This window comes from Rhineura floridana, chromosome 5 (genome assembly GCF_030035675.1).
Source record: "Rhineura floridana isolate rRhiFlo1 chromosome 5, rRhiFlo1.hap2, whole genome shotgun sequence".
Classification (NCBI taxonomy): domain Eukaryota; kingdom Metazoa; phylum Chordata; class Lepidosauria; order Squamata; family Rhineuridae; genus Rhineura; species Rhineura floridana.
In genome coordinates this window covers 1787855-1814616 of record NC_084484.1, presented here as the reverse complement: position 1 = coordinate 1814616, position 26762 = coordinate 1787855, and the positions used below count along the sequence as shown (strand labels likewise).

The following is a 26762-nucleotide window of genomic DNA, read 5'->3' as shown; positions in this document are numbered from 1 at the left end:
TATATTTGTTTTTAATGTTTTTAATTGTTGTAAACCTCACAGAGAGCTTCGGCTATGGGGCGGTATATAAATGTAATAAATAAATAAGTAAATTTAGCAAATTTAAAATCCCATTACAAAAGTGGGATCGTGCAGAGGATGGTTCAGGTGAGAACTCAGTGTGCAGAGCCTATGCGTAACATAGGATCATGGATTGCATCCTGATTGCACATCCTACCAAGGCAAGCTTGTCCTAGCAGTCAACCATACATTGGATTTGCCAAGGACCTACATGTAAAGTCCAATGTTTGTAGGCGTGAATATTGTGGCTGTCTCCCAGATTACTTTTTCCTTGATGTTTAGCTTGATTTTTTTCATGATTCCAAACCTCCCTCCCCTAACCCCTGTGCACCTTTCCCAATTCAAAATCAGGGACAGGCACATGGTAAAACTACCATGTTCTAGTGTCTAGTTTCTTTGCAGAGAAGCAGCAGGAGAAAACAAGAAGAGGTAGAGGCCACATAACTTTTCTCCCAGCAGAGAAGCAACTGTGACCAGGGAGTAGTTGTTCAGGAGCTGTGTGTGTGTGTGTGTCTTAGACCCCCTTACTTTTTTGGGAGCAGGGTTCCAGCCAGGTCCCTATGTCTTCAGCATCCTACCAGCCAATCAACATTGAAAGGGAGCATGTTTGCCACTAAGTATCTTGTAACATGATTCCTTCTCCTTTCCTGCTTGACCTGAGGTGAGTCAGCCACTGAGAAGTCTCTTCTTGGTAAGTAACACACTCCCCTTTCATGCTGATTGGCTCCTAGGGACATCTGTTATGGGGGAAGGGTTACACAGGAAGGACGGGAGATGGCAACGGAGAGCCGCCAAGCGAGGGAGGAGGCGTGGCTTGACTCTCCGTAAGGGGCCCCTGAACTTCTGAATTTGTCACTGTGCTACTGACTGTGGCAGTAGTGATCCGTTCTGAACCAAAATAAGACACTTTTCAGTTTTCTTAGGTGCAAAGTACTGTATTTGTACAACTGCAGTACTTAAGCGTCCACAATATATTTGCAATGGAGGAGGAGGGAGAGAAAACCACCCTGGCTAAGTTTCCTTGACCTCAATGGACACGCCACCCTGACCTCCTAGGAGCCCCGCCACGCCCAGTTTTTACCAGTCATCACTAACTCGCCTGATCTGTCTCCAAGTACATTGAAGAGACATGGTTAGGATTGCACTGTAAATCTAATTTAACTCAGAGGGACTTGCTTCAGAGTAAATTGTTTTTGGATCTGATTCGGATCCAGCGACAAACACACACACCCCGAATTAAATCCATTTGTTTCTAGGTAGCAGCCTACTTTTGTTCAAGTGACGGGTGAACGAACTAAATTTCTGAGGGTAATTGTGAATATTTGGAGCGCAGTATCTGCACGCGTCATATTCCAGGACGCCTGCGCCGCTGCTACGGCTCTGTTAAGATCATCAGAATCTATGAGGCCATGTGATCTGTGATGTAGTTTAGCACTCGGCTCCTTATTGGCGGAGATGAACCAGCGTTAAAATTTGAACTGCGGTTACAGCTTCGGGCAGGCGTTAGAGAGCTTGTTCTAGTATGAGAAAGGAGACTGGAAATTAACTTCGCGACAAAGCAGGTGAGAGGAAATGGGCATTCCGGCGGTACTTCATGTATTGGGGCGGCGGTTCCTTCCACTTTTCTGTCTCCGCCCGACCATTAACTGACGGTTGCTGCTGGCGTCGGGCACACTGGCCGTGAAGGCAACCTGAGCCTGCCCGCTGCCGTCGGTCGAAGACGTCCCGCTCCCCGGCGACCGTGCTTTGTCACTCCTGCGGCTGAGTCCCTGGGAGCGTCTCCAGAGGCAGTAGCGGAGGGTTGTCCTTCGCTCTCTGCTCTTTGAAGTGGCTTAAGGCCTGGCCTAGCCTCTGGAAAGAATGGGGCGGGAGACCGGACAGTCTCGCCGCAGACTGCGCGTGAAGTGGGGTGGTCTGATCTAGCCCCTCTTTCAGCGGCCCGTCAACAGTAGGCCCGCACCACTCAGGGTGACGTGATGGGGTAAGAGGGTGCCACTGCCACGTAGCCGCCGCGGAGCTGCTTTAGTAACGGGGAATGGCAGGGAAGAGCGAACGATGCCAGGCGTACACTCGAAAAAAGACCTTCCCTTCATAAGAACATCAGAAGAGCCTGCTGGATCAGGCCAGTGGCCCATCTAGTCCAGCATCCTGTTCTCACAGTGGCCAACCAGGTGCCTGGGGGAAGCCCGCAAGCAGGACTCGAGTGCAAGAACACTCTCCCCTCCTGAGGCTTCCGGCAACTGGTTTTCAGAAGCATGCTGCCTCTGACTAGGGTGGCAGAGCACAGCCATCACGGCTAGTAGCCATTGATAGCCCTGTCCATGAATTTGTCTAATCTTCTTTTAAAGCCGTCCAAGCTGGCGGCCATTACTGCATCTTGTGGGAGCAAATTCCATAGTTTAACTATGCGCTGAGTAAAGAAGTACTTCCTTTTGTCTGTCCTGAATCTTCCAACATTCAGCTGCTTTGAATGTCCACGAGTTCTAGTATTATGAGAGAGGGAGAAGAGGTTTTGCCTCTATCCTAAGTGCCGTTCAACCGACCACTTTTTCCTTTTCCTCCCTGTTGTGTATTCACAGTAAGAGCAGGACCAGCTACTCCCCTTGAAATGCTCTTGATAAACGAGTTAGGTTTCCTCTGCTACAGTTTGTACACCAAAACGCTATTCTGTGACTGACTGTTAGATGGATGTTATTCCTGCTGCTCTGAGCTGCCTGCCCTGGTGTGTACTGAAACTGACCTGAACTCGTGCATGACCTACAGTGCGATCCTGTAGATGTGCACTGAGTTCAGTGGGGATTACTCCCAAGTAAGAGGCTGTAGGACTGCAATCATAATATCTGTGAGAGAGTTTTTAATACACAGGAGAGCATTACGTTGCGTCTCCCGTCATTAGCGACTTGGTCTAGTCTCCCTCATCAATCTGCTGAATGTATGGACCAGGCTTTCAAGAGCCCTGTTGCTTGATAGCTGTCCACACCCTAAACTAAAAAGCCCTTAAACCAGCCTTTCCCAAACTGATGCCTGCAGGTGTATTGTACTACAACTCCTGTCATCCCTGACCATTGGTCACACTGGCTGGGAGAAATTGTAATCCAAAACATCTGGAGGGTGCCAGGTTGGGGAAAGTTGCCCTATACCATGAAAGGTAGTAACTCCAGCTTTGCCCTGAGTAGAGTTGCTGTGCCTGAGCCAGAGTTTTTTCAAGATTAGTTTGCCTGCCTAATCATGGATCTGAGCACATTGTAATAATGCTGTGTTGTTGTTGTTAATTAGATTTATATCCTTCCCTTCTTCCCAGTAGGAGCCCATTTGTGACCTAAAAGAACGTTCTGTGAAGTTTTGGAGTTCAATTCTCCTGAGCAAGTTTAAAAATGGGGTGGGGGTCCTGTGTTCTTTGGTACATTGACTAATCTGTAGGGATCAGTACAGATATTTACATGGACCTGGCTTGGACAGAAGGTTGGACTGGCAGATTCTGTCTATAAGCCTTACAGCAGCCATGTAAGTAAACTGGCTGAGAAGCTGGTTTGCTAGTGCTGCTTAGGCTGCAATTCTGTCCATACTTAAAAGGGAATAAACCTCACAGAACACAGTACAACTTCCAAGTAAACATGAATAGGATTAAATTGTTAGTGAGTCTTTGGCTGTGATGCAACTTAATCTGGAGGCTTCCAGGCTCTCACCTAGGTCTCTAAAACCATGATCTGTTTCTGTTTTTATTAGAATGGAATTACATAGTTCCTGCTCTCTTCTTTTTGGAGGGGGTACAGCAAGAGAGAGGTAAATAGTGACATTTCATCTGCCCTGCCGTTATTTCATAATGATTGATTGATTGATTGCATTTGTATCATTCCAGAAAACTCCATGGCTATTTTGTCTAACTTGGTGCAGATGTAACATACTCTGATGCCAAACCATAGTTTTCCCTTTGTGAGGGCCTTCTCTCTTTCCCCTCCCTTTCAACCATTCCAGTAAAGGATAACTATATTCAAAGCCTCCCAGCACAAACAGGATAAGCAAATCTAGGAGCTGCTGCTTCCCATTATGTTTATACCCAGGATCTAGTGGTTTGTTGCTCTACAAGCTGCAATCCATAAGCCAATAACAAACCATGGTTTAAAGTTGTCTAGTGACTGGCTTGTTAAGGAGAAACAAACTTAAAACCATGATCCTGGGTTCAGACAAAACAGGAACCAAGGTTTCCAAGTTTCTTTCTCTCATTTACATCCAGGAAGGAATGAAACTTGAGTAATAAGTCAGCATGCATTGGTACGCTCTTCAACACTGATAAACCATAATAAGCCAGAATCCCTGGTTTATTGTGACATGCAATTACAGGCACTATGTTGGTTACTATAGTATAGATATAACCAGGGCTGTGGAGTCGGTACGCCAAACCTTCGACTCCGACTCCTCTATTTTTCTACTGTCTGACTCCGACTCCACCCAAAATTGCTTCCAACTCCACAGCCCTGGAAAGGGCTGTAAATGTCTTTTTAAATTGGAAGCTCACGTAGGAGCATTTTTATCGCTGCCTGAATATGCGCTGAACTTGGCATCACAGCATTTGTCTTCATCTGGATCCTGTGTCATACACTGACACACAACATGTTTTCCATCTTGAGTTATGGTGAAATGCTGAACTACAGCTGACTTCAGGGGAAGCTTCGTTGACATTTTGAATTTATATTTTTAAAAATTTGTCAATCAAAATTTATTTTGAAGTCAGAGTCGGTACATTTCTTCCGACTCCACCCAAAATTGCTTCCGACTCCACAGCCCTGGATATAACATCAATCCATGATCAGATGTTCATAATTTTGGATAGTAATAACTACCTAGAGCCAGTTTTGTCCCAGTGTTAATGTCAAAAAGTGGGAATTCTGTGTGAAGTATGAAAAGTCAGGGTTCTGCCAGTTGCCAAGCCATCATTGGAAACAGAACGGTGTTGCATCTGCATCCAGCCTCTGTATTAGCCTTCTCTAACTTTAGGTTCTGCGGTTCTGCTTTTCCTAAACTAGATTCCTCTTTGTCCACATCTTGGGCTGGGTGTTGGTCTATACGAATCTGACATCAAGCCACATGCAGCCTATCAGCTATGTATTGCAGCACCCCATGTTCTTGATCATTGTTTTTTATTCCTCTACTTCCACACCTACAGTCTTAAAATATCCTAAACTTTCAGCCTGACCATTTAAAAGTGCTTCACATCTTGCGTTGGAGGGGATACTTAATTCTGTTTTCATGCTTGAACACCAGTACTCCTGTTTTTGACAGCAGAGCTTATACTTCATTGTGGCCTAGAAAAGTGTAAAATGGTAACCTATTCATAGAAATGGAGCCTGGGTAAACCTAAATGTTATTTACAACATCTCCACACCTCTAGATGTTTGCTGGACTACAACTCCCTGACCACAGGCCATGCTGACTGGGCTGATGGAGGGCCACAAGTTCCCCACCCCTCTCTAGAAGGCTATGACAGCAGGGCCCCACTCATACGGCGGGTTACGTTCCGGACCCCCGCTGAAAAGCAAAAACCACCGAAAAGTGAAACTCATTGAATGGTGCCCGACGCCCGAAAACCGCCTAATTGAGACCACTGCATTAGCAAAGTGCTGTAAAGGGAAGCGCCGTAAAGCGGGGCCCTACTGGACAACCATCCAGTTACGTTAAAGCCACACTGTCTGCATGAGTAGGCTTGTTTACACTGTTTTCATTTCTAGAATGAGTCTGCAGACCCTAAATGGAGAAAATATTAGTGATGACATAGTTGCTGAAAGCCATGCAATACATTTTACATCTCCAGAGGCTACAGGCAGGCCTTCTATTCTTCGTCCATCACAGAAAGAAAATGTGCCACCAAAGGGGATAGTGAAGCCTATGAAGGTATGTTAATGTCTTAACACAGAAGCTTTATAACTTAAACAGCTGGTCTAACGAGTTCCTATGATGACAAATATTTAACGGTGCGTCACCAGCTACACTAACAACTGAGCTGACCCCTCAAGGGTTGTAATGATACAGCAGCATGTTTAGTTTGTACACTGGCAGTGTCCACTGTTGTAGGTGTTGGAATGTGTGATACAGAACTGGGCAAGGGGGCTGCACGGTCCAGGCATTTGATATTTAGGTGTAATCTTGTTATGGGATAAGGATAGTAGAATGTGTTGCTTTTTGCACACAAGATTTTTCTGCTGTTACCATTTTGCAGTTCTGTTCCCTTGCAATAGTGGGGACGTGGGCGGATAGCCAGAATCTCTAATGTTTAGTACGCTTTGTGTTTGTGTTCTTTTCAGTTTTTAATTGCTGCTTTTTTGTGCTTTTAATTGATTTGTGTGTATATGTATGTCATTAGTTTGTATGACTAATAGTCATATTAATTGGCATATTTATTGGTGCCTTTATTATTATTTTTTGTAAGCTGCTTTGAGTGCCTCCTTTTATTAGCAGTGGAAAGGAGGGGTATAAATGCCCAAATGTGTATGCATATAAAGGGTGTGCATGTGTGTACTCTTAATTTTTGTGTGTGTTAGCTGAAGTGATCTTGGAGATTTTCTTTTCTAAGGTAACCTTTCAAACTCCTATGCGGGATCCTGAGACTCGCAGAATCCTGAGTTCAGATAAAAGGAAGAATCCTAAAAATCCTATTATAGGAGATGACTGCACAGACGTACCAGAGGATCTTGTCTTGCCTCCATCCAATGCTGTGTGAGTAAAACAGATCCTTTTTTGATGTATTTTTAAAAGGTTAAGCCTAGAAGAGATTGTGTCATTGCCACTCTTTCCTAGAAAGCTGTCTTTTCTGACAGAGAGGTAATGGATGCCCTGATCATAAACAGCAGACCACACTGAGTAAAACCTTTTGTCCTAAGAGACAGATGTGCCCTTCTTTATTTTAATCATTCTTCAATGGCTGAATTAACTAACTAGTGATGGGTCTGTCTTTCAACAGGAGTCAACAAACAGTTATTGTAGATACTGATATTGCAAGAGAGGGGATCGAGATGGAAAAAAATGTTAGTTGTGATCATCCAGATGATGTATTGCCAGCAAAAAGCAATGGAACATATATCCCCGACTTGCCTACTGCAAATTATGTTCATTCATTCAAAAGCTCCGATGACTTTCTGAATTCTCCTAAAAGTTTAAAAATGTCTCCTTTGGAAGTGTTCACTGGAGCTGAAAAACAGGATGGAGATTCTCTGTCACTTGGTGTAGTTTGCCTGCCTCAAACTGCTACTGAAAATAATCTACCAGAAGAAACAGGTTGTGAAACAAAAACATCCTTCATCTCACTGCAAGATGAATATGCCACAAAGCGATTTCTAAGCTCTGACTGGGCTACAAAACCAGTTCGTAACAAAGTCTGCAAAGCTGATGTTTTGTCAATATTGCACATACAAAATTCTCCTTTGCAACAAGTGCAAGAATCCTGTAGCTTTGAGACTCTTAGCTGTGGTGAAATAAAACATTTCCAAACTGAGGAATCGGAGTGGCAAAACTCCACAGTGGTGAACAGAATCCTGCCAAAGTGTGAGGAAGATGTCCGCAGAGCAAAACCTGAGTTCATAAAACTAGAATCTGATATGCTTGAAATATCAGATAATATATTTCCAAGGCAACCGGACAAGAATATTGAAGTTAAGACTCATTCCAGGAAACCAACTTCAGCTCACAAAGTGCTGGAGAAAGCTGAAGAGAGAACCAACATTGGAATAGAAGAGAATTCTGTCCCCAAAGCGTCTTATAGCTTGGATTGGAATAAATTTGATGATCCTAACTTCAATCCATTTGGAGGTGATTCCAATATACAGAAGTCCCCTGTGTGTCCTATCCCCACCATTAAGAGAGCAAATATGCAAGAGGATAGTAGCCCATTTAAAGCAGGCTCTTTTCAAATACCACTGCATAATCTACCAGATGAATTTGGAGCTGTAGAAATAACACCCGAGAAACTGTAAGTATTCTAACACTAAATCTAAAGCAGTCCAGGTCTTGAGAAATGACATACAGTAGGGCAGGTTACGTTACAGGCCCCTGCCAAAAAGCGAAAACCGCTGGAAAGTGGGGCCCTACTGTATTCCAGCCGCCTTCTCCAGCTGACAGCGATCAGCTGTAGTGCGGGGAGCTCCAGCCGCTGCACTGCAGCTGACAGCGATCAGCTGTAGTGTGCTATCAGCTGTAGTGTGGGGAGCTCCAGCCGCCACTCTCCAGCTGACAACAGTCGGCTGTAGCGCAGGGAGCTGACAGCTGTAACTCCCCGCGCTACAGCTGATCGCCACGCTGGTGCCGCCTTATTAGCAGAACGCCAAAAATCTGGCCCCTACTGTAGTACAAATTAATGAAAAAAGTCTTACAATTTTTTGGTATTAATCTAAAGATGTGTGATGAACTGGAGACGGGTATGGGATGAATGGAACATACACTACAACTATTCAGGCTTCGGCATCATTTCAAGCCACTCAGTTCTGGTGTGTAATGAAACTGGCTATAAAGTGCTTCATACGTGAACTTTACCCAGTCCTACAAGGAAAACAATATTCCTAAATTGTCTTGTGGTGTCTTAGTATTTGTGTAGTGTTTGATAAGCTGTAATATTTGCTCTTGTTTAAAGGTGTACTACTTAAATATGTGCACAAAACTGAATGATAAAGTTATGAAAGATAAGTTATTTATCAAGCACTTTTGGTTCCCTATAGGAAAGAAATTGAGAAGCAGATTATAACTGAAGATCAAGCCATGGCTAAAGCAGAAACTCAAGCTGAACTGTCAAGGGAATTGATGGTATTGTATGGCCCTGTGTGCATAACACCTACATTCAAAGCTGTGAATATTCAGCAAAACAAGGAAAAAAACCTCCTGAGTACCAGCATTCAGTATCAAAACTGAATTCTATTAGCTGCATGAATTGTGCAAGCTTTGCATATACTTGTGGTGCTTGCATCACCCCTGCTAGTCATGGTAAGTGGGAAAGGACTGCAGAGCAGGAAAGCCCATCCCAATTTTTGCCATTGGAAGTCAATTTAGCCTACCTCTGAGATTTCAAAAGATGTATTGACTAGGCATTTTCAATCTGTGTAGCCTTAAGGGCTGAAAATGCTGCCTTTTCCTCCTGGAAAGCTGAGGCTGTCAGGATTCTGCACAGAATTCTGTATGTTTGGAATAGTAAATGGTTCCTCTATTCTTAACTGAGCATCACATTTCCAAAATAAATTCCTCCCCAGTTCCTTCCTTCAGATGCCAAAAGCAAAATTATTTTGAAGCGCTCTAGTGGGCATTAAATTTATGTTCCTCCTTTGTGTGTTCTGTGTGACTTCTTGTAAAACTGAGCTTGGCTGTGTAAGTGATAACCCTGTAGTGCAATCCTAAGTTTACTTGGAAGTCCCATTGCTCTCAGTGGGTCTAATTCCCAGGTAAGTGGGAATAGGGTTGCAGTGAGCAGCAAAGTACTTAAAAGGCTCTTCTAGGCAAAATCCTGTCTTGCAGAACCAAATAATCCTGCTGCCATTGAAGTCTGTAAGTCGTCCTATTTGATACAGTGGTATAATTGGGGCCACTATACTACCACAGAACTGTTCAGTAAAATGAAGAGAAACAAGTTGCACTACATGTGCTGTTGGTATTTATCTCATTACTCTATCTTATGGAACATTTTCATAAAACTCTTGCTTTTTAGGGAGACTTGTCTTTAAATGGACAGTTACTTGTAGATGACTTATTGCTCACATCCCATTGTGGGAAGACTGGAACAGCAGTGGATGAAAACTACCAGATTGCAAATAAAGAAAATGACGAGTTCCGATCACCCACAGAAGGTAAGAGTAGTGGGAACCAATTAGTTTCCTTTTAGGCCTTTCTAAATAGTGTACATATTTTTTGAGTTATAGCCATGCTAGCTTTATTGGTTATGCTTCAGATAGGAGGCTTGGAGCACAGGGAAACTGACATTACAAGTACTCTACAAGACTTACTTACCAAAAACACCATTCACTATTAAGTTGAAGACTTGATTCACTATTGATTTACTATTAAGGCTGTCAAGAATAGTTAAGTTTGGTCAAGCTAAAATGGCTCAGGAATTCTGGGGGGGCTTTGTTGCAAAGACCTCCGGGATACTCTGTACTGAGGAAACCCAAGTAGTTTAGTGCCAGACAGCTGCAAATTGCTAATGTCAAGAAGATGTAGCTGAGTCCTATCTGTTATCTCTTGTCTACTTCCTGAGATCAGTCAGGAGTTTGGGTATTGCAGACCAGGGACCACTTGGTGTGACTATCTAGCCCTTCTTACCTTCAAAGAAGGTGATCACAGAAGGGGCGCCTAGGATGGCTAATTGCCCCATTCCTGTTGACACCCCAGCCCCATAAAAATGAAGGGTGATCCTTCAGTTACTTGTTCCCCATTTCATCTATCTCGTTTCGTCTATGGATTTCAGTCAGAGCCTTCGGGAACCAGGCTATTAGACTACAAAGTGAGCATTAGCTAGGATAGGTAAGCTTTGTTATTTTTCTTTGTCTGTTTTGAACCTCTCACAGTGTTATGTAAATGTATCTCTTGCTCAGCCCAGTTGTGGGTAATTGGCTTTAAAGGAAAGTAATGCTGTTCTTGTTTATATGTACCTTTCTTTTCTTTTAAATAAACTACCTTTTCTTAATGGTGTGTATTGCTTGGAGTTAATGACTCTAAATCTAGTCCTTGACCACACACCACTGACTACTGTTGATTAATTTAGGTTAATGCTCCAGAGCAAGGAGTTTAACAATAGATCTGCTCTACGATTTCAGATAGTGCTCTGAGTTTCCCCTTACTCGGAGAGAGTGAAGGACTATTTAAAAGGGGTGATAGCAGTATACCTTCTAGGGTTGGTGTTGGGTATAAACTAACCCTGGGAAAGTGAGTGTTTGCCTGGGAAGCAGTGGCCCAGGGAATTGGGACTGTTCTCGGAAGCAGAGACACCCCTTTGGGGTTGCAGAGGTCAAAAGACCCCAGGGGACAATCTTTGACAAAGATGAAGGCTGCTTTGGCTGCCTAAGGATTCCCCATCCCCCTTAGTTTGAAAATATTTGAAGGTAAAGCACTGTTGTGACCAGATCTCAGTGTCCTGCCCTGATTGGAAGAGATATTACTGTCATTCTCAAAGTCTTATAATACACTATTCAGGAGGCCTAATCTATCTTATGAATGGCAGGTGAGAACCCTAGATAAATATTTGTTGCATTTATTTTTATTCAACAGAATTGGTATGCTGCTTAATTCTAAAACAACAACAACACTAAGTGCTTTGCCAAGAAGTGCTTCTTGCTATTACTGAGGTCCAGACACAGCAATGGACCCAGTAAATATGTCTACCAAGGCCAGGGGTGGGTAACGTGTGGCCCTCCAGATATTGTTGGATTACGATTCCCTTAATTCTGATCATTGACCATGCTGGATGGGGTCAATGGGAGTTGGGAGTCCAGCAACATCTGGAGTGCCACAGGTTGCCATTCCTGATCTAGGCACATGTCAGTCCTAAGCAACAACCATTCAGAATACCATTACATCTGAACCTTTGGCAAATTATCTGTTTTCTTATTATTAAATCATGTTAACTCAATTTAAACAAAAGGTGGAAAGAACTGAAGGCTGCCTAGTAGTTCCCAGAAGACGCACAGGCTACTGCAAGCTGCAGGAAAAGCTTTCTGCCCTTCTCATCTCCAGAAACGACTGCCTTGTCTTTGGACTCTTTGCTCCTACTTTCATAACTACATTGGTTTCTGCACTGATTTTCTTCTAGTTCTAGGACTGGACATAGAAGTGGACTACCTGGAACAATTTGGAATGGCCTCGGTGAGTAATTGATATGTGAGCAAGTTGTAGGATTTTACAGTGTTAGGTTAGTATCCCAGAATGGCCTATAATGGAGAGTAAAAGCATTTCTCTCAAGTTGAGGATGCTTAAGGTGGAGTAGATACTTCTTAGGATCTGCAGGCAATTACTGAGGGATGCTCAAACTCCTACCTGGCAGTATAAGCACAATAAGGAACAGTAAAGTAAGGAACAGTATCCTTCCTCATTTACACAAGAGCTAACAACTTCCTTTATGAAAGGATTGGGAAACCTCTGGCCCACAGGCCACACTTCGCCCACCAGGCCTCTCCATTTGCCCTGTGAGGCCATTTTGGGGGATCCATGCCTCCGGCCCTACACCTGACATCAGGTGTGGGGCAGGTAAGGGTGGGGCTTCAAAGGTGCAATCGGAAGCTTAAAGTAGAGGTGGAAAGGTGAGGCATGGGATGGGTTGCAAAGGCCTTTCTTGTGATCCCTCTTTCAACCTCCAATATTGTAGGGTGGGTTTTGCACCTCCTGTCATGGGGGGGATTGGTTTGATTCTCAGTTCTCTCTTTGTCCCTCCCTCCCGTCACAGCTGCTGTGCGGGAAGCAAGGGAAAGAAGCCTGCAATTCAAATGACCCTATTCTCCTGTCAGATTTGGCCCTCAAGGCCTGATAAAGACCTGTCACATGGAGCCAAAAAGGTTTCTTACCCTGCTTTCTCTTTTCTCTTCCACTTGCACTATATCACAAACATAGATATAGCACAAGATGCTTTTATTGGGTTCAGTTTTATGTATGAACGCTTCCTTGGCTCTTGGATGATTTTTAATAAAATTGTATTGTAAGCAGACCTTTGGCTGACAGTTACTTGTGTCTGTAGCTGGGTTAGATATTCAGCGTTTGCTATTTGCTAAGGAAATTACCTTGACCAGCCCTTAGAGCCAGGTGTTCCAGAACACACATCTGCACAAAAATATGAATAAAAGAACTTCATACTTGGTGACTGTGTTTTCTGGAAAATAAAGACCTGGCCTAATTTAGTTTTATATTCCATACTAATTTTATGTGCTCTGTAAACATTTGAAAATATTTTCTAAGGAAAAAGTTTTAATTACTCTTTTGATTTGAGTAATATCCATTCCAGTTAACCAATTTGATTTGTGTTCATTCAGTATGTTACTAAATAGTTTTATGAAACAATGCATTTGTAAAGTAAAAAATAAAATATTAAAGTTTCTATTCCAAACTACTGCAGTTGGCCAAGTGTACAAACTTTATATCAATTTGTGCTAAATGCTTGCAGCTGGGCATAGTTTCATATCTTCAGATCTTGTTGTCTTTATAGCAATAGGCTAACTCCTCTTTCTTGAGTGAGGGGGCCATCGTCCAATCCCTGCTACATGACACTGACATCAAAGCACATTACTCTGCTTCTTCCATCCCATCACCTTACAATCCTTCACTGCAGACCTTGTAGACTTTTTAAGCATGGCACTAAGCCAAATAGTTCCAAGTGACACTAGAATGTGACAAAGTCACTGTGTTAGGAGAAGGTGGTTTTAAATATTTACATATTCCTTTCCCATAGTTTAAGGAATCCGTCCTGAGAAAGCAATCTCTATACTTGAAATTTGACCCTCTGCTTAGTGAAAGCCCTAAGAAAAGTGATCCTGCTGCTAATGAAGCAAAGCTTGCAGCTCAAAATAGGTAGGCATTATGTTTATAATGTTCTTCAATTTTAGAGCCTATATAGGATTGTTTCAGTGTGATTTTTGATTTTAAAATAGACCTTCTACAGAAATGGCAGTGTATGAAGCAAAAACATCCAAACATGAAGAAAAGCCATTGGGACTAGACCTATTAGGAACTTTTCCAAATCTGGTAAGTGCCATCTAAATATCTGGTGATCTGCAAATATGGGCTGTTTATAGTTTTAAAAAGGAGAATAGACACATTGACCCAGTTCAGAAATAATGGGAAATTATGGTTTCCTGCTGTGTGAATGAGCCATGGTATATCTCTGGTTTGCATGATTCTCCTTTCATGTGCCAGAGGAGATCAGAAACCAGTTTTTTAATTCGAATGTTTCAACCACTGTGAAAATGTGTGTGTGTGTGTGTACATTTTTCCTAAGTTTAGATATCGCAGGGAACTGGTTAGTCTGACTGAACTAAATAGATCTTAAATACAGTATCTGTTAACACAAATGTATTTTACTGCATGTTTACATGTATTAAGATGCTCCCCACAGGTCCAAGGTTCTCCAGATACGCCAACCAATATGGATCTTTCACTGTTCTCTTCTGCTGTGTCTACTGAGGCTATTACAGAAGTGTTGAAATACAGTCAGAAAGACATGGATGCAGCTGTAGAAAAAGTTCAACTTGAGAAGGATGCTATTGTCAAAAAACTTACTTCTGGGGTAAGAGCATAGGAAGGAACATTTGATTCGATACCATTTAGAATGTCCCTTGAGTTATTTCTCCAGCCTGTTCATCCATCAGAAAGAATTCAGATATTTACAATCATCCAGTTCACTTACAGGATAAGCTTCCTCAGTCTGCTGCCCAACTTGCACAGCTGCTAAGTTTACATTACCTTGATGCTTCATCACTGGGGCAGAGACGCTTCATAAGCTGGGGCTCTCCTCTTGCTTGTAAAGCAGGCTCCTTCTCCAGATTGTCTTTAATTCTATAACCCTGGGTAGCTTTTCCCCAGTTTCTACTGTAGCCAGATGAATTAGGAGGGCCTCATTTGAAAAACACAAGGAAGTGTGGCTCAACTAATGAGTTGAACAAAATTAGAGTGAATAGAAATTTGAAAGGGAATTTAGGTCCCTGGAAATGGGTACGTTTGTTGGCGGAGTAGATGATGGGTGAGTGTGTGAGCAGCTGAATCCCCCCTGGGAATGCAGGAATTTGACTTCCTGTGGAAGTATTGAAACTGGGTTAGATTTTAGCTGTTTTTATACTGAATGGAACGCTGAAATTTCTTACTTCATCTGACATCTACCCTTCTGCTTCAGTTGCAAACTGAAACATATACATTAAAACTAAATCTTGTACTGAGCCTGGGCTGAAAGCTAAGCCTACAGTATTGATTTAAAGTTGACTTTTCAACTAGGTAGGTCTGTACTGTGTAGAAGTATACCTTTTTTACCCTTTCCAAAAACTGGATTTAATCCAGGTTTCTGGTTGGGTCCCACAATGTTGCCATGCTAAATTAGAGCTGAATAAATGTTTTCTTCACAGGGCCCAGTAAGAAAAATTGTAGGTGAGCCAGATGAGCAATCTTGCTTATCAAATGCTACATTTGTTGTTAAGGCATTAGACCTAGCCAAGGACTATTCCGGATGTTGCTTTGATTCTGACCTAGGTCTAAAAATATATTGTTTTTTGTTGTATTCTCATTTTGGGAACCTTGCGGCTTCAGGTACAAGAAAAGCAGAGGGAAGCTTTGGAATGGAAAAGGAAGCATGACAAAATGTATAATGAAAGTAAAGAAATGGGGTAGGTACAACCAGACATACTCCATGACTGCTTTCTCAAAGGACTAAATACCACCAATCACGGAGACCTATTCCAGTTGGGCACCTGACCCAATTTTGGAACGGAAACTTTCTGTTCAGTGCTGGTAGGCAACATATTCTGGATCTCCTGGCAGCACTTTATACTGTTGTCCATGGTGTCCTACTGAACTGACTTGACAAGGGTAAGAGCTGGGCCTCTGCAAGTGATTGTGCTCCCTGAGGTAGGCATCGCTATTGCTGCCTCCTCACCTTGCAATGGCTGTGATTCTTCCTTCTGCCCACTTAATTGTTCAGCTGTTTTGCCACTGCTAGCATAGCAGAAGCGCTGGGCCTGCCTTGGCCTCCTGTTCGGCCTCCTGTTCGGCCTCCTTCTGAGACAAAGCTGGGGTCCTTTCCAGAGCAAGGCATTCTGGGCCAAGTGGCCCAGGAGAGTGCTTGTGCGGCTGCATTCTTTTTAAAAATGATTAACTTTAGTAATTGCTAAAGTAACTTTAAACATGAGGAACATAAGAAGCTGCCTTAAAGTATGTCAGGCTACTGGTCCATTCCATCTTGCTTAGTTTTGTCTACACTGACTGGCAGCAGCTCTCCAAGGCTTCAGACAGGTGTTATATCTGGAGATGCTGGGAATTGAACCTTGGACTTTCTGCATGCAGAGCAGATGCTCTACCACTGAACTATGGCCCTTCCCCAAACTTTAAACTGAATCCTCATTCACCTTGCCAGGAATATTGGAAAAGGTTCCGAAAAGAGCATAGCAACTTATTGGGGCTGGAGCAACTTGCCTAAGGAAATGCAACAGCTTTGGGGGCTTTTTAGTTTATAGAAAAGGTATGTAAAAGGAGACATGATAGAGATGTAGAACAATTATGCATCTTGTGGAGAAAGTAGATACCGAGAGGTATCTAGTATTATAAAATACTAGAACTTTGGGACATCCAATGAAGCTGAATGTTGGAAGATCTGGAACAGGCAAAAGAAAGTACTTCTTCAGACAGTGCATGATAAAACTATGGAATTCACTCCCACAAGAGGTAGTGACAGTCACCAACATGGATTAAGAGAGAATTAGACACATTCATGGAGGATATGGCTATGTTCTACCTCCACTGCCAGAGGCAATAAATGCAATTTGCTGTGAATTACAGATGGAGAGAGTGCTGTTGCGCTCAGTCTCTGTTCGGGGGCTTCCCATGGGCATCTGATTGGCTGCTGACAACAGGATGCTGGAGTAGATGGGCCTCTGGCCTGATCCAGCAGGCTCTTGTGTAGTTATGAGGAAGGACCCCCACTCCTAGAATGTCTAAATCTACTACAATTCTGCCAGTGTTATTCATAATTACTTTAAAATTGGCATGATCCTTTAATGAGCCACATAATAAATCATGAAATATGTTTCATTGGAAATATTGAAATAAACTGTCGGTAGCTTTTTCATTAGACTGTATTAGGTAGGGCAAATCATTTTTATTTGCAGCTTGTCTCAAAAGGTGAGGGAATTCCCATCATCACAGTGGAGACAGGAAATTAAAGAAGAAAGGTGTCTTTTCTTCAGGTAAAAAAAAACCTCATGGGAAGTTCAGTGATCCAGAGTCACTAGTGATAGGAACCAAGGACATTTTCACTACTGTGGAATCCTGTTCATTTTCTGCCTGTGCGTATGAAAACAAACTTTTTCTCTCTTTAGAAAAATTGTTGCAGAATTTGAAGGTACCATAACACAAGTGATGGGTAAGTGCAAATTACAATTGGATAAAGACAGAGGTGCCTTGTAGGGTATCTGTTCTTGGTCAGATAAGTTGGCTAGCAGCAGCTTTCAAAGGGTCACAGGCAGACAGCTTTCTGAGCCCTGCTACATGAAGCCCTTCAACTGGAGATGCAAGGGATTCAGCCTAGGACACTGCATGCAAAGCATGGACTCTAACATAGAGTGTGGCTGCTCCAAGAATTTGTGTCTGTTTATCTCCATTATTGCCAAACTTTTCAAAGCCCAGGAAGTGAGAATCATGAAAGTATGGAAATCAGCAGGGAATACAGAATATGGCTGGATATTGGCTTAGTCAGGGCTGGCTCCAAAGGGTGGCCAGATGGGGCCCTGGTCAAGGCCCCCTTGGCCCACAGGGGCCCCTCATTATGGTGGGGGGAGTAGCACTCCCCTTCTGTTGCAGTTAGCAGGGAGGGAGCTGCCTGCCAGCCTGCCCACACCAACTTTTTGGCCCGAACCATGCCCGTTCTCTCTCTCTCCCCCGCTGTCCCACCCCCGCTCGTTCACCCTCTGCCCCTGCCAGCTCCCTTGCTCACCCTCTGTCATCACCCGCCCGCTCGACGTCCTGAGGGCCCTTCGTGGTGGGGGAGTAGTGTTCCACTTCTGCGGCAAGCCTGCCGCGGATCACAGGGAGAGAGCTGCCCGCCCACCCGCCCACTCTCCCCCCCCGCCTGCCTGCCTGGTAGGTAGGTAGATGGGGCATGTGTGCCAGGGCCCAGGGCAGGCTGGTGCCCAAGGGCCCCGGCATGCCTGGGGCCAGCCCTGGGCTTAGCCCACGGGTGGGGAAGTTCCAGCCCACAGGCCAAACTTGGCCTGCCAGGGGGTCAACATCAGCCCACTGCCTGCTTAAAGGGGAAGTGTGCAGCTGCTTCAAAGAGCACTTCTGCAAAGCACTTTAAGGTAGTCCAAGCACTCCTATTTGAGCCTTTGGAGTGTCAAATGGGAGTGGAGAGCCTGTCTTAAAGTGCTTTGCAGTTTTAAGATGGCCCCGTGCTCCTTTCTGTGCCTCCAGAGTGATGATTAAAAGAGAGGAAGGGCTCTGTTTCAAAGAGTGATTTTGCAAAGCTCTTTAAGACAGCCACAGCACTTGCGTCTGAACCTCTGGAAGTTGAAATGCAGGTATTGCAGGTTACCAAGCATGCAACAACCAGCTGGCTGTGTAGTGCTTGGAGACCCTATGCAAGGAACTGTGACAGGTACGTGGCCCTGCCCACTTGTGATAATGATGCCATGTGACTGACACATGCAGGGGGGCTTGTGAGACTGATCCTGATAAGCACCTGGCCCATGGAACCAAAAAGGTTCCCCACCCTTGGCTTAGCCCGTCATCTGATTTGGAAGAACTTGGTTTTCAGCATTTTTAGGTTTTAGCAGGCATTTCTCTACTAAACATTTTCTGTGAACCCAGCCACTTGAATTGGGGCATGTGTGCCTTGTTTATTTTCTAGGGGAGGTGGGGAATCTGCCCCTCCAGATGTTACTGGATTCCAACTCCCATTGGCATTAGCCAGGATGGTCTGTGGCTGGGGATGATGTGAGTTGTGTTTCAGCAATATCGGAGAGGCCGCAGTTCCCCACTACTGTTCTAGGACAGTGGTTCCCAAACTTTTCCTCCGCAGACCACTGAAAATTGCTGAGGGTCTTGGCGGACCACTTGATTATTTTTTGCCTGTTGTAGGAATTGTAATGCACTGTGCTAGATGCTGTATGATTGTTAGTTGTATTTTTATCACTTCTTTTATTTCTTATATATTGTATTTTACTGTATTACAATATACATTCCACAGAATTCAAACTGTAACATAATAAAATATAAAATAAGTGTCAAGAATAGCTAAGTTTGGTCAAGCTAAAATGGCTCAACCAGAGGGAATTCTGGGGGGCTTTGTTGCAAAGACCGCCAGGATACTCTGTGCTAGGGAAAGTGTTTTAGTGCTAGACAGCTGCAAATTGTTAATGTCAAGAAGATACAGCTGGGTCCTTCTGAGATCAAAGTCATGAGTTTGAGTATTGCAGATCAGGGACCGCTTGGTGTGAACTGTCTAGCCCTTGTTATCGTCCAAAAAGGTGATCATGGAAGGGATGCCTAGAATGGCAAATTGGCCCCCTCCCTGTTGCCTGTATATTTTTGTATGTTTTTTACCTATGTGTAGTTTTTATTTGTAAGCCGCCCTGAGTTCCAGTTTTGGGGAAAGGGCGGGGTAAAAATAAAGTTTGATTGGTTGAGATTGAGCTAGACCCCATAAAATGAAGGGTTACCTGTTCAGTTACCTGTTCCCCCATTTCATCCATCTCCATGCATCTATGGATTTCAGTCAGAGCCTTCGGGAACCAGGTTATCAGGCTGCGAAGTGAGCATTAGCTAGGATAGGTCGCTTTGTTTAATTCTTTGTTTGAATCTCTCCCAGTGTTATATAAATGTATCTCTTGCTCAGCCCTGTTGAGGGTAATTGACTTTAAAGGAAAGTAATGCCACTCTCTTTTTTTACATGTATCTTTTCTTTTTAAATAAACTACCTTCTCTATTTGGTATGTATTACTTGGAGTTAATGACTCTAAATTCAGTTCTTGACCACGAAGCTACTGACTACTGTTAGTTAATTTAGGTGAATGCTCCAGAAGGAAGAGTTTAACAACTGGTCTGCTCTAGGATTTATATTAATGCTCTGAGTTCCCCTTACTCAGTGTGGGCTAGTAAAGGGATGGTGGCAGTCTACCTTCTAGGGTTGGCTTTGGGTATAAACTCACCCTGGGAAAGTGAGTGTTTGCCTGGGAACCAGTGGCCCAGGGAATTGGGACTGTTCTCGGAAGCAAAGACCCCCTTGGGGTTGCTGAGGTCAAAGGGCCCCAGGGGGCAAACTTTGACAATTAGAAACAAAAGAAGCAATAAGAATGCAATTAAAATCCATATGAGTATTTAATGTGGTCATGCTGTGGCTCACCTGAGTAAAGCTTGTGGTCCTCTGTGGGTCCATGGGCCGCAGTTTGGGAACACCTGTTCTAGGAGAAGGCACTAATTTGTATACTTCATTCTTAAGAGGACAGCCAGCCTATTTTTTGTTAAGGTCCTGGAAGCTAGTGGAGCCCTAGCTACTGACGGAAGCCAGTTTTACTCATTACTGGAATATAAACTTAAGAGGAGACTGCTTGAACCATGATCTAGTGTGCTGCACACTGTGGCCTAGATTCTGATACACCATAGAATCTATATCTGACACTTCTGAAGATCTGTAGCCTTTCTTGTTGCTTGAAAGCTCCCTCCTCTAAGACATGGGGAATGGGGACTTCTGCACAAATATCTCTAGGCTTCTGTCTGTCTTCAAAGCTAAAAAGCAGTGTGTCAGTTGTACCTATCTATTTCTCTAGAGGATTCCCAGAACCAAAAGGAGCTTGCACAAAAAGAACTGCAGAAAGTACTGGATGAAAAACAGCAAGTTACCTCTGATCTGAGTTCCATGGAAAAATCTTTCTCTGATCTCTTCAAACGATTTGAAAAACAGAAGGAGGCAATAGAAGGATTTCAGAGGGTGAGCATTTCCAACTTTGCCATTCTCAGCCATCTCGTATCTTTAAATATTGGCCACTCTTTTGCATCATCTTGTGCCTGTAGCTCCTGATTCCAAGCCTATGTTTTTCCCTGACCACGCATTATACTTTAATACATAAGTAACAAATATCACCATGGAGGCATGATATTTTGAGATCTTGAGCCTAAAGCTGCTAAAAATGTTGCAATGTACTGAGGGAATTGGCAAGAAACTGTTGCACTGTACTAGGAAATAGGCTCAAAAGAAACTAATTTACTACCATAAGCATCAAAAGGCATCTGAAAGTAAAATAGTCTGCAGCTTGAATCATCAAAATGAAATAATTGCAGAAAAGTAAAATGGTTAGTTTGAGTAAAACGTACACACAGGCTGAAAACCCCCGCTCTGCCGAAACCAATAGCTCACACTTGTTCTTATGACAGTGAGTGAGTTAGATGGTGATGGAAAACATTACTGTTGCTGTATACAAAGCAGGGAATGGCACTAGGGATTTGGCAGGCAATGGAGGCTTAGATACATTTGGGGAAGTTTGCAATGCAACAAACTAAGAAATGACAGTAAGATCTGGGAAATGGAAATAGTGGTAAATGGAAGAGTTGGAGCCCTAATAATGATCTGTTCCAAGGAGGAGAGGAGCAGGTTTCCTAAGGTTCACAGTGATACTAGGGTTGAGGGCTTGGACTGGATACTAAGGCTTATATATTGTGGCTGACTGAACTCCTGAATGCCATTTGCTCTGCAAGCATTGAGAGCCAGATTTAGGGAACTAGTGATAATTATTTATTATTACTCAATTTATACGCTGCCCTTCCTCTCAAAAGGAGCTCAGGGTAGCAAGGGGACTGAAGGTAGGCATGTCTTTGTAGATTGTCTTGAGCCCTGCACAGTGCAGGACCTGAAGAGTTACCTGGGTTATTACAACTCTCCCAATATGACTCCAAAAATAGAAGAATTGCATTGAGAAGAAGCCCTTTGTGACCCCCTGGCATATGTAGACACACACGACTCTGCTCTTGTGGAGTCCCCACAAAGGTTAAGCAGACTGACCAATATGCTACCTTGGACAAACACTTGAAGACTTGGCTTTCTGAAGTAAGGGGTTACTTGAAAGTGAAGAAGGTCAGAAGAGGGAAGAGAATTCCAGACCTAGATGGATAAAGACACTGGTTTCCCACCATAAGATGGACAGGGTGATCCTACAGAGTGAAGTTCAGGTTTGTGGGCCAAGCTATGCCCTCGTATGAAAATTACTTTGGGTCCCCTGGTGTTATAATGATGTCAGGTGACTTGAAAGGCGGATGACCCTGCCCACCTGTCAGAATGGCTTATTTGGGCTGGGGGAGCTTGCAAAATAGCCAGCCACCTGGATAAGGTTCCCCACTCCTGCTCTATATAATGCCATCTTTCTTCCTAATCCCTCAAACTCTCTCCTAAACTTTGAAGCTTTTGGTTTAAACCTTAGAAATGAAACTATCTGAAATAGGTAAGACTGCATTTGCTGATATTAATCCCTTCTCTTTTTCAGAGTTGAAATTTTGATTATATGTTCTTCGGGACAGGAATCTTACTTTTGCTTGCCTTACTCTAGAAAGTGGGTGGCCAACTTTTTTAGAGCAGCAGGCATATCTTGAATTTTGAGAAAGAGCTGTGGGTGTCAGTCACAACATGTCTGCCAAGGGGTGCATGGAATAACACATTTAGAGTACAGTCACTGCTGCATTCCTACCTGTGGGCAACCTCAAGCTTGCTTTGGGAAGTGGCCTATATCCTGCTGGTCCAAATTGCAGAGATTTTTATTTATTTATTATCTGATTTATATCCCACCCTTCCTCCCAGCAGGAGCCCAGCACACACCATTGATTCCATACACACAACTATGGTGTTACTGTCTAATAACAGGTGTCTAATTGCCACCCTGGGCTCCTACTAGAAGGAAGGGCAGGATATAAATCTAATAAATAAATAATAAATAAACAATTCCACAATGGCAGGAAAGCTATATACTCTCACTCACATAAGCCACACATCTCTCCTTTCTCTCTTTCATACACACCCCTACCTCTACCTCTCTCTGCCCAACAACATCTTTCTTAATGATGTGCGCGCACAGCAGACTTGAATAACCTCCCCAACATTCAGAAAAGTGCCATTTCCCACCCCAAATTAAAAAAAAAAATCCTCTCCCCCCCTCAAATACACGAGAGCCATTAGCCTAGTGCCCATAGGTGCCAGGTTGGTGTTCCTTGCTGTAAAGGACCATACATCAATAACATTATAAAAATTAATCTCTGCAAAAAGTTCACCAGCAAGCATTTCGGGAACAAATGTGCTTTTGAAGGAATAGTTCTGAAGTTTTGCCACTTGAAAGGAAGTGAATCTCTCTTCTTCCTCTCTTGGTAAAGCACTTGTACCTAACAGGAGGAGGAGGGATTATTAAAAGAAATGTAGTGTTTGTGAAGACATTGGTGCAGGACAGGAACTAAAGAAGGGTGTTGGAGCCTCTTAGTTATCACAAGTGTCTTACACTCTCCTTTTCCTTTTTCTGATGTGCTATTACTTACTAGCCCAGGTGACAAACATGCTTTCAAGCTGTTCTGTTCTGATGCCAAGCAATTTAGCTTTCTGAACATACAAACCAATATATAGTATTGTATTTATTGAGGACTTACAGAATTTTGTTGAATGTGTAATTTAAGGTGTTGAAAAATTCTACTTGCTTTTTGACAAGAAAATCCCAAAACTTCATGATCAGGGCTTGCATTGGCAATTTTTTTTATTTTTAAGATATCGACTCCCCCACTAAACTGAAATGGCTTGCTTCTCTGCCCCCCCATCTAGAATGAAGAGGCTCTGAAGAAATGTGTTGAGGATTACCTTGCAAGAATTAAGAAGGAAGAGCAGAGATACCAAGCATTGAAGGCCCATGCAGAAGAAAAGCTATGCCAGTGAGTAATGTGGTGTTGAGATCAGGCTGTCCTTAAGATTACAGTCCTCCTGAGTTAAAGCATCAGTGTTCTTTAAAAGAAGCTAATGTCCCTGGATGACTTTTTGATGCAGAGCAAATGAAGAGATTGCCCAAGTAAGAAGCAAAGCCAAAGCAGAAGTGGTGGCCCTCCAAGCCAGTCTGCGCAAAGAACAAATGAAAATCCAGTCTCTAGAGAGAAGTATTGAGCAGAAGGTCAGTCTTAAATCATCCTAGTTGCTTCTTGGGGCTGTTAGTGGTGGTTCAAGCAGAAAGGTAGAGAAGCTCCCTTCCAAAAGCTTTGTCATAAAAAATCTGTAGCTGCAAACTTTATGAAGATCTGCTGGACTCAAATTATGTGACGAGCAGGCTACTGATTAGGTCTTGCTGAGTTTCCAGAAAGGAAACAGACATACTATAATTGATATACACCAGACGTAGGCAGACAGTGAGGTCCTGAGTCCCCCCTTTTATTACTTGCAAATAAGTGGCTACTATTCACTCTTGTGTAGAAAAGCACCTCATAATGGCTAAAGCAAAGCCTCATTCCAACCTGACATTGAGTCCCCAGCCCCTACTTCAACAGGGTATTCATACATGTACACCCCCTAGCTGCTTGCATTTCACAGGCTTTTCCTTCATCTTGTATTTTACTACTTAAAAATAAGGCCCACTGCACAAACCTTTTTAATGTGTAAAAAAACCTAAATTATGGGTGACTATGTTCGTGCAACTCCAACAATCTGTGACAAGTCTCCCTTTCATTTCCTTAACAGACAAAGGAAAATGATGAACTCACAAAAATCTGTGATGACTTGATTTCTAAGATGGAAAAGATGTGCTAAATGTTGCATCATACCATTTCTAACTTCACAAGTCTTGGAATGGTTTTATTATAAAAGGTAACTACTAGGCTTTACTTCCACTAATTTGACTAATATTGTTGGTCTGTATGAAATAGTTTTGGAAAAAGTAACTGGGAATAAAAAAATAACTGAGCACCTGTCAAAGGCACATAGTCTTTTGTAAATAAAATTTCTGATGCACTTTTATTTTAAGGTTTTAGTGTATTTGTTTTTAAGACTCCTGTAAGTACTCAGATGACAAGCGCTCTACAGGTTGCCTTCCTCTTCCTCCTCATGCTGAAATTTGTCTCTAATTAGCTAATAGATCTAGACAACTTCAAAATATATTTCTCCCCATGTGGAACAAATTGCGAGAAGTTTTTTTTTCTTCACAGAAAACCAAATGAACAACCTCTTTTTGATACTTCCAGCTTACTAGAGAGTAGCATTGGCTATGTATGAGGGTCTGAGTGATCTTGGGAAGTGGGATGTGTGAACGGCCAGTCTGCAGTGTGTTCCATTAGTACAGCTCTATGGGAATCATCTAAGTTGGGAATTCTTTCAGAACTAACCTTCTGATACACAGTCCACTTAAATGGAAATGTTTTCTGTTAAGCCCCCCCCCCCATTTTTGACTAAGCTATGGCATGTTTTCAGTTAACAAAATATCTATTGCCTTCTTAAAGGCTTATCAGCATCATTTTCAATATAATGCACACCTAACCTGCATAGCTTATCGAACATTAGAAATTATTTTAAATTGGTGTACAGTAGGGCCCCACTCATACGGCAGGTTAGGTTCCAGACCCCCGCCGAAAAGCGGATCAGCTGTAGCGCGGGGGTCTGGAACCTCACCCGCTGATCGCGCCAGAGGAAGAGAAGATCGGCTGGAGCGCACTACAGCTGATCTTCCCCTCCTCGGGTGCGATCAGCTCAAGCACAGGGAGCTCCAGCTCCCCCTCCAGCTGATTGCCCCGCTGGCACCATATTAGTGGAACTCCGAGAAGTGGGGCCCTACTGTATTAGTCACTACCCTTGACACCTTTGCTAGGCTGACAGACTTTCAGGTTCAGTTTTCTGGTAAAACACAGGTTTGCATCTGCATGTTGTTTGAGACTGCTACTTAGCTATTTTGACTCACTTACTCGTGTGAATAAATGTCATGTATAGAGCTTGATGTTAAAATGATCTACTGCATGATCACCCAATAAAAGATATACAAAACAGATGGAAAATGATGTCTGTAGTCTGATATAATACTGACATTCCCCACCCACAAAAAATAGCATTTGCTGTTCCATAAAGTGGAGCTCAGTTGTCCTGCCCTCACAAATATGCATGTAATAAGTAAGTTACATCAATATAACTGTCCTACACCCAGTGGAACCAGTGGGCTAGGAAGGAGTAACTTCCTCTTCCATAGACTTGCATCAGAGGTTCCCTTCCATTGGAAGCTGCCTTTTACCACTTCCAATGTTTCCATCTAGTCCAGTAGATGGCTCCTTTAGCTTCGCAACTAGACATTATTCTAGTGTCTCCAGTGTCTCTCTCATTGCCCGCTACCTGGTCCTTCTAACTCAAGATGCCAGAGATTGAACCAGGGACCTTCTGCATGCAACACATGCACACTGCGAGTAATATAGTACCATAAATGGTGTGGCGGTTACAGTGTCAGACTAGGACCTGGGAGACCAGTCTTCAAATCCCCACTCAGCCATGGAGCTTGCGGGGTGACCTTTGGCCAGTCACTGCCTCTCAGCCTACCCTTCCTCACAGGGTTGTTGTGAAGATCAAATGGACAGGGAAGAGAGCCATGTTGGCCACTTTGAGCTTCTTGAAGGAAAGATGTGATATAAGTGTAATAAGAAATAGCGTATGTATTATTTATTATTATTTATTATTTCAATTTATATACCGCCCTTAGCGAAATAGCTCTCAGGGCGGTGAACAAACAAAATAAAATACAATATATCATAATAAAAATACAAAAACATATACAAACAAACAACGAAATGCACAGCAATAACAAAATAAATACAAAAATTAAAATACAGATTAAAAGATTTAAAAAGTTAAGAAGATTAAAATGCCTGGGAGCATAAAAAGGTCTTTACCTGGCGCCGAAAAGATGGAAGTGTAGGTGCCAGGCGTACCTCTTCGGGGAGGCTGTTCCACAACTCAGGGGCCACCACAGAAAAGGCCCTAGATCTCGTAACCACCCTCCAGGCTTCCCGATGGG

The 26762-nt window shown here is 43.1% G+C and overlaps 1 protein-coding gene across 3 annotated transcripts; it reads left to right on the top strand.

The window, feature by feature from the left end:
* Positions 1-1377: 1377 nt before the first annotated feature.
* Positions 1378-24730, top strand: TACC3 (transforming acidic coiled-coil containing protein 3). 3 transcript variants are annotated; one of them, XM_061629820.1, is made up of 17 exons: positions 1379-1622; positions 3787-3843; positions 5787-5949; positions 6629-6771; positions 7016-8020; positions 8763-8847; positions 9740-9878; positions 11837-11889; positions 13463-13581; positions 13662-13755; positions 14126-14296; positions 15307-15383; positions 17091-17134; positions 20535-20695; positions 23555-23661; positions 23774-23894; positions 24455-24730. In XM_061629820.1, the coding sequence occupies exons 2-17, from the start codon at positions 3788-3790 to the stop codon at positions 24521-24523; spliced, it is 2607 nt and encodes an 868-aa protein (XP_061485804.1). In that variant the 5' UTR covers positions 1379-1622; position 3787; the 3' UTR covers positions 24524-24730. The 3 variants fall into 3 exon arrangements, with proteins under 3 accessions (XP_061485805.1, XP_061485804.1, XP_061485803.1); XM_061629819.1 differs by lacking the exon at positions 1379-1622 and adding an exon at positions 1752-2041; XM_061629821.1 differs by lacking the exon at positions 3787-3843 and having other exon boundaries at positions 1378-1622.
* The last annotated feature ends 2032 nt before the right edge of the window (positions 24731-26762 follow it).